The sequence below is a fragment of the Echinops telfairi genome, unplaced genomic scaffold (genome assembly GCF_000313985.2).
Source record: "Echinops telfairi isolate 266 unplaced genomic scaffold, ASM31398v2 ScPeMD7_31;HRSCAF=116, whole genome shotgun sequence".
Taxonomy (NCBI): Eukaryota; Metazoa; Chordata; class Mammalia; order Afrosoricida; family Tenrecidae; genus Echinops; species Echinops telfairi.
The window spans coordinates 28,888,431-28,898,988 of record NW_022103928.1 but is presented as its reverse complement, the minus strand read 5'-3'; the positions used below and the strand labels follow the sequence as shown (position 1 = coordinate 28,898,988).

The following is a 10,558-nucleotide window of genomic DNA, read 5'->3' as shown; positions in this document are numbered from 1 at the left end:
AGTCAGGCTGAGAGCATTCATAGATTGGGGATTTTTTTTGTTATACGTCCCTGTTCCTAACCACCCTGCTGCTCTCAGGTCTCATTGACAAAGTCGATAACTTCAAGCCCCTGAGCCTGTCCAAGCTGGAGGACCCCCACGTGGACATCATCCGCCGGGGAGACTTTTTCTACCACAGCGAGAACCCCAAGTATCCAGAGGTACACAGCAGGCATGGGCTCTCTGCACAGCACAGATCAGGGCCTTAGGAAACAGCACACGCAGCCAGGTTCCTGTTTGAGCTTTGCCAGTCACACAGCTGCAGTTAGCCACTGGGATGTCGGAGGGAAAGGAGTTCAGCGAAAGGGGGGTGATAGCTGGCGGACCCTGGCAGCAGCTTCTGATCCACTCATCTCAGATGTTTTCTAACCCACAGGTGGGAGACCTGCGTGTTTCCTTCTCCTATGCAGGACTGAGTGGGGACGACCCCGACCTGGGGCCTGCTCATGTGGTAAGTGGGTGTCGGAGGGGCTTCAGGGCCTTGCACTGGGCACGACTCTCTTGGGGACTCATGCGTGCTTTTGAGCTAATCCAGAGGTTCGTGTCCCCCAGAACCCATGTGGACCTGGGCAAGTCTAGAGGGATTTCATAATTACCCATGATAATTTCTTCTAATAACATCCAAACCTGCTGCTTCCCGCCCCCTGCCTTTGGTGGATAAATGTCTGGTCTTATGTTCCTGACCCTAGTAGATGCAGCCCCACTCCCGCCCATGGCTTTGCTACGGCCCTCTCTGGGGCTTTAGATGAAACCGCTGACGCCCCTAGGGCTGGGTGTACCCTAGGAAAAACTTGTGGACAGAGAAGTCCCGGGCAGGGACGATGCTGGCTTCTTGTCACTCATTCCCTCATTAGCCTATCTCCCCAGAGGGCTTGCTGTGGCCAGGCCAGACGGGTTGGCAGTTGGGAGAGGGGATTCTCGACATGTGCCAGTTCTCTGATCACCCCGTCAGCTCTGACACTGAGTTCTCCCCTAGGTCACTGTAGTTGCCCGGCAGCGAGGTGACCAGCTAGTCCCATACTCCACCAAGTCTGGGAACACCTTGCTTCTCTTGCACCACGGGGACTTCTCAGCAGAGGTGAGTGATGGAGGGAGGGCCAGCTTGTTCCTTCCTCCTGTCTCTCCTCTGACAGTGACTCAACGGGCTCCTCTAGAGGACATAGCCTGTGTGGCAAGGCCGGAATAATCCCTCCCTCAGCATGCCCAACCGCGCTGGGCACTGAGGGGAGGCTGGCGAGCGAAGCAGACTCCCCTCCGCAGACCTGTGGTCGAGTGCGAGCAGAAAGGCTAGCCAGGAAGGGCAGGCTGTGCGGAGGGTCACGAAGAGCCTTCGGAGGACCTGCCCCGCGGGAAAGGGGCAGACGGGATACTGGCTTGGACGGCAGTCAAGGAAGGCTGCTCTGGGTGCCATGCTCACTCAGATGGACATGCGATGGAGGCAGTCCTGGAGGAGTCAGGTCTGCAGTCGTTCAGGCGGGGAGAAGGGCCTCGTGAAGGCCAGAGGGAGGCCTCGTGGGGAGTGGGCGTGGGTGCTGGGGCTGGGCTGGTGGGCAGAGGTACACTGTGAGGTGTGTACTAACTCAAGAGTCCCAGTGAGGGTAAAGCGCTGGCCCTCCCTGGGCTAGCACCCTTTAGACAACTGCCCCTCGAGCTCCGTGGGCCTCCCTCCGTCCCCACTGTGTGAAATGGGAAGGATCGTGCCTCACCTGAGTCCTTAGAGGCTGTACAAAGATAGAACCACCAGTTCCACTTTGTGTCTCCCAGGTTTGCCTCTCTAGGCAACGATTCCTTCTCTTTAACGGAAGATTAGGAGTTTTTACACTGTATGTGGCACAGTGAGACATTCTGTACTGGCCTTTCGTAGACTGTGGGGCTTGTCATCAGGAACGCTCCAGAAGTGAGTTACTTCTGTCTCACAGCCACCTTATAGGACAGGGTGGAACTGGCCCCGTGGCTTTCTGAGACTCTTTCTCTTTATAAGAATGGGAAATCTCATTTCTCCCTAGGAGTGGCTGGTGGTTTTGAACTGCAGCCCAACACTTAACCCACTGTGCTACCAGGGCCCCTTTGGCGGGCTAGGAAGGGAGTAGGCAAAAGCGGGTGTCAAGGACTACCTGTGACCCTTTGTCCCTATATGAGACCCTCAGTTTTCACCTCTCCCGTCAGCCTCACAGCCCCATGGCAGGGCTTGGGCCACACACACTCCTTAAACCTGGCCCAGCAGGGTGTGGTCAGGCTGCTGCCCAGGAGCCCAGTCACCCACCTCAGGATGGGACTTTCACTTTCCAACCAAGTTCTGACTGCCCCCTTCAGGGGGCTGGGGGGTGGGGGTTCTAAAATTAGGAGACTTGCCCAGCCCCGGGCTTCCATCTTCTGCAGGGTCTCAGATCTGCCCCAGCAGAGAGGAGTGGGTGGGGCTCCAGATGGTACTGAGTAGTGGTTCTAAACCTGGACATCAGACACAGGCCCAATTTAGGCTCTGCCTACCTCAGACCCGATCAGGAGCCTTGGTGGCTTAATAGTTATGTATTAGGCTGCTAGCCACAAGGTTAGCAGTTCGAAACCACCAGTCTCTCCTCAGGAGAAAGATGGGCCTCTCTACTCCCATAAGGAGTTACTTTACTGTTTCAGAAACTCACAGGGGCTGTTCCACGTCCTATAGGGTGGCTGTAAGCCAGCATCACCTCTGCCCTTGGATTCTGTTTGTATCCTCACTGAGATTGTATCCCCTCCTGTACAATGGAAATATTTGTTTATTATTACTTTACTCGGTTTTATGAAGATTATTCCTTCATTCAACATGTGTTTCTTGTCTTCGAGAGATAGCGAAGATGGGAGCAGATGTGACCCCTGCCTTGGGAACATAGAATATAGATAACTTCATGAAATGAGAGTCCGAGCAAGTTACTTATCTTCTCGGAACTTTAGTTTCTTCATTAGTAAAATGAGGATAAGTGCCACCCTATCAAGTTATTTTGAAGATTGCATAAGCTAACACAAGGGGGCTTTAAAAAGTTGGTGGAAAAACTCCATTGTCTACTCATTCCATTTTTTCCAGAAAGGCACTCTTTGAAACCCCTTTGTACTTGTAAAAATACTTAGGGACTGTGACTGAGCGTTAAGTGAAAATACTAGCTATTACTATTATTAGTGCTAGAGATTACAACACGGGGGTCTCATGGGGTCTCTAAAGAAGAGAACGAAGACCATATTGTTGCTGCAGGCACATCGAGCCCCACCGTGGAAAGGAGGCAAGTCTGGCCAGGTAGCCCCGGGCTGGGATGCAGGCTTTGGGGTCAGAGTAGCGAGGCCTGGGCAGGCTGCTGTGGGATTGACAGGTAGAAGCAGGAGGCCAGTGAGGAGGAAGCTTTTACCATAGTTCAGCGACATAAGTGAGAGATGAGGGGGTGGACAGGAGAGAGATTTGGGAGAACATTGTAGAGTTGACAGGACTGCCTGATGGATTGAATTCGAGATGGCGAGGGAGAACATCAGGTGGATCACCTAGACTTTGACTTGGGCAGGCGGCTGCTTGTACCCCTGGCTGAGACGGGGAAGACAGCCACGAGTGAGGCGGCGTGGAGGCCGTGCTAGAGGTTTGAGGACATCCAGGCGAGCTGTCAGGGAGGCAGCGGGAGCTACACACGTGTGAAATCCGAAGGAGGAGCCTGAGCCGCAGCTTTCCCTTTGTGAGCCAGTGGATGGGATTCCGTGGGAAGACTGGCTCGAGGATTTCAACCTTGAGAGGACAGGAGGGTGAGAAGGAACCAATGGAGACCAAGGAGCGAGTTGGAAAGGAGGAGAAGAGGCTGTTCCCACAGCTGTGTTCCGAGTCATCAGATCACACACACAGCGTGGCGCTGGGCACGCCAACATGCAGGCACCACCAGCTATTGAGGGACGGTGATAAAGGCTCCATAGAGCCCGGTGCCGAATGGAGGAGAGTCAGGCTGCTTACAGATGACACAGTGGGCTACAGTAGCTGCAGGGGGTGGGATGCTGCTGCGGAAGGCTCAGCCACTCCATTACACGTTTCTTCTCTCTTTCCCTGTGCTGTGCCCGCTGGGCGGAGAACAGGGCCCTGCAGCCGATTTTTCCTTGTCTCCCTCTGATCTGCCCAGAGGTAGTGCCAGCTTCTGGGTGGGCATGGCCCTTCAGCACTCATCCTTGCCGGCCGGTCAGCCTGTGACCCCGTGAGAGTCGCGACCACTTTCTCCCTCCCTTGTTCCGCAGGAGGTGTTTCAGAGAGAACAGAAGAGCAACTCCATGAAGACCTGGGGTCTGCGAGCCGCTGGCTGGATGGCCATGTTCATGGGCCTCAACCTCATGACCCGGATCCTCTATACGCTAGGTGGGTGTGGAGATGCAGGGGGAGGCCACAGGGCCCCTTGCACCCTCTTGCAGCCCTGAGCGTCTCCCTGTGCCTGTCACAGGGCCCTGTCTTCTGCTCCAGGGCCTATGCCCCACCCTCTAACTTTGGGATGAATTGAGCAAAGGAGGAAGGCAGCCATATACATGGAGTACCTGCCATGTCCTTGCGCAGGTAACGTGCATGCCAGGCTTATATGAGGTGGCTGCCAGCCTTCGTGATCTCAGGGTCCGTCCACTGGTTCCCCTGTCCACTAGCTCTCTCACTGATCGTCCTACAAGCCCAAGCTGCTTGTAGGAGTTCTGGGTACTTGGGTCAGTCCCTTCCCCATCTCCACTTCAGTTATTTCACACCGAACATGCAAATAGGAAACACTAAAAAACTGTTACGTTTCCTTCCCCAGCTCTACTATGACCGAGCTGGATTTGGGGCAGCCAGCAAGTTTGGAGCCCAGGGTAGAGTTTGCTGGGCTGCTCACTTGGCCCAAGGCTAGAGCCAGGAAGCCCAGTAAAAGCCCAGTAACCTGGCCTGATTCAGGTTGTAAGTCCCAGGGTGGGTGAGGAAGAGCCGGTCTGAGTGTTGAGCCCAGAGGCTGGGGCTTCAAGGGGACTTTCCTAAGCCTTTATCCCAGTTTGTGTCCTAATCCACGCTGCTCAGAAGAGTCTGTCCAACTTTCCCTGGACCTCAATAGAAACTCCTCTTCCCGCTGTAGGTTGGGGAGAAATGTGGCTGCAAGAAAGCCCTGACTTTAAAGCTAGGGGGGCCACATACCTCATTTTGCAGGTAGGAAACTGAGGCCCAGGGAGGGGAAGAACCCAGTTTTTTGGACGTTTGAATTGTGCTCAGGAAGACCTGTATGGGAGCAGACGACCTCATCTTTCTCCTGAGGAGTAGTTGGTGGGTTTGAACTACTGGTTTTGTGGTGTATCAGCCTAACCCACAGTGCTGCTGGGACCTAGATTCCACCTATGGGACAAGAGCTTGCTGCGAGGTCCTGAGGCGGGGCCAAGGCCGAGGCGAAAACATTTTCTTTAGCCCTGCCCAGAGCTGGGCATTCGGTATGTAGTCACAGCTTGCTGCTCCAGTGGAGCGATAACAGAGCAGCCCAGCGAGCCCTAGAGAGCTCCATCTACGAGTTTGTGAGAATCCAGGGGAAAGACCAGCTAACAACAGCTGAGTGTCTTTGTATTGACCTCAGACCACTATCAGTAGGTAAAGTGTGTACATCCCTTCTGTGTCCCTCGGGCCAAGTGGGCGGCCCCAGGCTACGCACAACCAACCAGTTGTTAAGTATGTGCTTCCGTGCCTTCCACCACTAAGCCATCCCTCTTCTTATTCACGGGCGGCAAGGACCACCCCTCTCTAGGAAGGGAATGAGCTGCTCTGTGTGACGCAGAGCACATCGGCCCCCTGAACTCAGTGCCTTCCCTTCTCCGCAGTGGACTGGTTTCCTGTCTTCCGAGACCTGGTCAACATTGGTCTAAAAGCCTTCGCCTTCTGCGTGGCCACCTCGCTGACTTTGCTCACGGTTGCTGCTGGCTGGCTCTTCTACCGGCCCCTGTGGGCCCTCTTCATCGGCTGCCTGGCATTGGTGCCCATCATCATCGCTCGGACACGGGTGCAGGCCAAAAAGCTGGAGTGAGACAGGCCCTGGCGTCTGCCTGATCCAAGTCACCACCTCCTGAGTGTGAATCGATTGGGTTTCCCGTTCTCGCCACTCGGAGGAGCCTGACTGCCATGTGCACTTGCCGGGGTTTGGTGTTCGTCAGCTAATGCCTCCCCCACCTCTTCTATTGCCAATATGAGCGGCTTTGGTGGACAGAGGCAGCTTACAACGGACAGTGTTACGCATTCTCCTGTTTGTTCTCTTGTAACCTGGTGTAGCGGCTGAGGTAGCTTGTTCCACTTAGCTCATCTGTATATAGAAGGTAACAATGCAGTGACGCTCCACAGAGACTGCTGATACAGGGGCGAAGCCTCATCCTCACTGGTTCCCATCCCTGAAGTGCCAGGACCCTGCCACAACCACCACACACATTTAGGGCCCTAAAGGGCGCCGTTACTGCTAAACAGCAGCGGATCACCTCTAGACCGAGCACGCGCCTGGCAAGCACCAAAACACATGTTTGAGCAGAACACGATATGATAGTTCACCACACTGAGGATGTAGTCATGAGGAAAAGTTGGGCAGCTATTGGGCTTTATACTTGGCTTATGGTCTGGCAGAATCTTTTTATTGTAAAGGATCTCCAGAAGTCCTGTTTATAAAATCATCTTTGCTATGAATAACAGACTTCTTGTATCCGTTCCTACCCCAGGAAGGAATTTTTGAACATACAATTGAAAACACAACAAAAAACCTCCAGAGGTAGGATGGTAAGTGGGACTATGCCTATGAATATATATATAGGCTTGACAGGCTATTCTGAAAATGTGTTGCGAATATGAGGGTAAGCCAGAAAGTATTGCTACAGAATCATAGGGCTTTTTAAAATAAAACTACCAAAATGGGAAGCTCTTGTTTCTTGACATCTTTTCTTTCATCTTGGTCTAGATGCTTCTGAAGGCCGTGTTTTATTTTACACTCTTCCATTAATACCACATCAAAACAATTTCAGCATGCTCGAGGGACTTAAATTGTATCCCTTTGAAATCTGAAGGGGCAAGCCGATGGCCAGAGGTTGAGTAGGGGAAGATTTCCAGATTAAACTCTTAAAGGACGAGAATGGCTAGGGCAAAATGTTCCCACAAAATTAGTGTAGGATCACCCTTGCTGCCTTCACTGAGGGTGGGTATCAAATCTTTGGCAAAACTTGCCGGGCCTTTTTCTTACCAATGTGCAGTTTTCCCTTTTCTTAGAACTTCTTCCTAATAAGCTTCCATGATCATTCTGTCTCATGGGAAAATCTATTAAGATTACACTTTTGGAATTCCCCAAAACAGTCACTGTCACCTGAGCCGATCTGAACCATCAATTCATTGACCCAGCAGATAACCTTTAAATCTATTTGGAGTAGACCTTACTTGCGATTTTATTGGAAAATCCGATGTGGGATTATAAAGAGACTTTTCCTCAGCTTTGTCTCCCCCAAAGATATGCCAAACATTAAAGGTTTGCCAGCCTGTGGTGGGAGATCAGATGCTTAGAGACATCCTCCCTTAGGGCAGTCACTTGCCAGAGTACTGTCTGGGCCTACCACAGGTAGGGCCCACTCCTGCTGTTAGGACAATGGGCTACTTCTCCCTAAAGGCTTGCTGCCTGGCTTTGGTCCCTGTAGGTGGGGTTCACACCCTACTGATAATGGTTTCTATGGAGATCCAGAGAACAGGTCAAACCTGCTCAGTGACATCCAGTTAGGATCTGCCCATCTTTGTCACGTGTGCCCCCAAACCCTCCCCTTCCTATTGTGTGTATATCCCTAGATTGTCCCCCTCTCATTGCTGTATAACCTATAGTGCAACCCCTTCCTGTGATGTATGCCTTTACCTGTAATTAGGGGACTTGCACACCCCCCAAAGGTATATATCTAATCACAATAAAGATTCCCCTTGGCCTCAGCTCTTCCCTTCCTCTCTCTGTCTTCGCTCCCCTTGATGGCAGTGAGTTTGTTTTTTCAAGTGATTGTAGAGACATGTGTAAACATGTTTTTAGAATAAACCCAGGTGTGGTGTGAACTGTAACCTAGTAACAGTACTTACCCTCATTTCCATGAATGCAGAACATACAAGGGACAGATCTAGGGAAACTATTGAGCTGTAACCAAGGATTGAGTGCTTAGGGGCTCGGGATCAGTTTGGGGTGACACCAGGGCCAACTGGCATACGCAGCCCTCAAATACAGTGATCTACGTGCTACTTTGGTGAGCAGTGACTGAGATCTTCAAAACTTTGGAGTGGCCGTTACAGGTACAGCTACGGGTCACTTCCCTGTCTGCAGCAAAGAATAAGAATCAAAGACACGTGGAAACAGTTGCAAAAGGGAAAAAAAAGACCAGGCTTTCTGGTCTGATAGAGACAGTGGAACTGAGACACGGCCTTTAGACACCCTCCAGACGTGGACCTGAATTCACTCTTTGGCTCACCTTTTGGTCAAAGGTTAGACAGGTGAACACTAACTCCAGGGAGGTGTGCGCTGCTTCCAACAAGCGACCACCTGTGTGACCAAGAGGACAGCGTTTGCCGGGAATGCGGCTCAGAAGGCAGGAGGCCCAGGAAGTGCCCTGAACGGAAACAGGAGGGACCAGTGCGGTGATGTGGGGGTTGAGATCAATGTCACAAAAAGTGTAGACATTCACCCAAAGCACAATTAGTAGTACTGTGAAACGAGCAAACCCAAAACCCCTGATTAACATTTCAGACTTAAGGAAATACGGCCTTCAATCTGCCTACGAAGAAAAAATGTTAAATTGAGGTGTGGCTGTAGTGGGTCAAAATAAAGGTGACCTGGGTTTAATGGGAAGTTTTAAAACAAATGTTAGGATTTTGCACTTTGGGATGAGAAAGAACGCTACAGGACGGAGACAAGTATTTTCTTTCATCCTCTGGTATCAAAGTGCCCATTTACTTGAAAGTTCTACTGAACCATTGAAGGCTGCTGCATGCGTTCATACTGTGTGTCCTGCGTGGTGGCCAGGATCAACTAGGGCTGCAGGCCAGCCATCCTATGCCTACACCTGGCCCGCCCTCCGTATGGCGAGGGCGTGCACACCTCAGAAGCTGCCCTGAAAGGCTTTGCTCTGTGCTGTCTCCACAGTCTCCTGTTAAATAAAATCTCCCAACACGGAGTTACATCATTGCCAAGTTCCCCAATGACCCTGACACCCTTTTTGAGAGAGTGTGCTAACTTGCTGTCTTGAAAGATTCTTTATACATCTTTCCCGATATTCAGAAACTTTTGACATTGCTGGAGGTGGTTGCTTTAGTTTAGTAAGGGGTCCATGGCTGAATAATCTCTGTTGCTCTGGGATAGCTGTTAGAGATTCTTTCAATGACAAAACAGCCGGCCCTACCACTGTCCATCGGAGTTTAAGCCTGACACAGCAGTCATCTGACCTTTCTCTTTTTTTTTAAAACATTTTATTAGGGGCTCATACAACTCATCACAATCCACACACACATCAATTGTGTAAAGCGCATTTGTACATCATTCTCAAAACATTTTCTCTCCACTTAAACCCCCGACATTAGGTCCTGTTTTCCCCTCCCTCCCCGCTCCCCCCTCCCTCATGAGCCCTTGATAGTTTATAAATTGTTATTTTGTCATATCTTGCCCTGACTTCTAACTCTTAATGGCTCTCAGAAACGGACACAGAATGAGACGCTAACGAAGAAAACCCTCGCATTTGGTTTGTCATTTTCTTAATAGATTTTAAATTACTGACAATTCAAAAACTGTTCCCAGAGAGTAAAATACTGTTAAAGCCTTTGAAAAGCCACCATGAGATTTTTATTAGTATTTTTGATGAGAAGTCAAAATAAAAATGTAAATATCGTTTGTTAAGGAATCTTGCTATTTATCCTTGTATTTGTATTCTTTCTGAAATTTCTATTTTAGAGTATTTAGCCATAGAACTTAGCTCTAAATAGTTTTTAGTCGCTGAAGTATTACATTTTCTTGTTTTGCTTTTTGAAGGCAATTCCATTATTTCTAGCAGATACAAATGCCCACGTTATCTTTGGCTTGATTTAAAGTGAGTGACTCCCATTTGACCCATCTTAAGAATGTGCCAAGAGGTGGCATGGGCAGCTGAAGGAAACAGTGCCCAGGGCACCCTGGGCTTTGGTTAGTGCAGACTTGAGTCTAATTCCTAAGCCTGCCACTGGAGGTATTTGTGAGGTTGGGCAAACCACTGGGCACTGCCCTGTTTCCTCATCTCAGCGGAAAGGCGTGCTCTGACCTCAGATAAGCCCTGTGAAATGCATCTTTTCCCCCCCTCCCCCCACCCCACACGCTATCAGGTTAGTACTGTGTTTCTGGTACAGCATTTGAAAGAGGTGAGATGATTTTCCAAAACGCATTCTTTTATTTTTCAAAGCCTAATGTTTGATGTCGTTTTCAGAAAGCTTCCTTGTAGTCAGCATCTGCCTGTATAAGAGTTACTTCTCTAGACACAGGATTATTTTGTCTCAAAACACCACCACCACCAAAAA

General features: G+C 50.5%; 1 protein-coding gene across 1 annotated transcript in view; it reads left to right on the top strand.

The window, feature by feature from the left end:
* The window catches only part of TMEM43 (transmembrane protein 43), a 16,131-nt gene extending 9,209 nt beyond the window's left edge, over positions 1 to 6,922 (top strand). Inside the window, exons 8-12 of the mRNA XM_004702368.2 lie at positions 79 to 200; positions 416 to 490; positions 1,016 to 1,117; positions 4,273 to 4,390; positions 5,848 to 6,922. Of these exons, the coding sequence (XP_004702425.1) occupies positions 79 to 200; positions 416 to 490; positions 1,016 to 1,117; positions 4,273 to 4,390; positions 5,848 to 6,050 (620 nt within the window). The 3' untranslated portion in view covers positions 6,051 to 6,922. The remainder of the gene's footprint in view (positions 1 to 78; positions 201 to 415; positions 491 to 1,015; positions 1,118 to 4,272; positions 4,391 to 5,847) is intronic.
* The last annotated feature ends 3,636 nt before the right edge of the window (positions 6,923 to 10,558 follow it).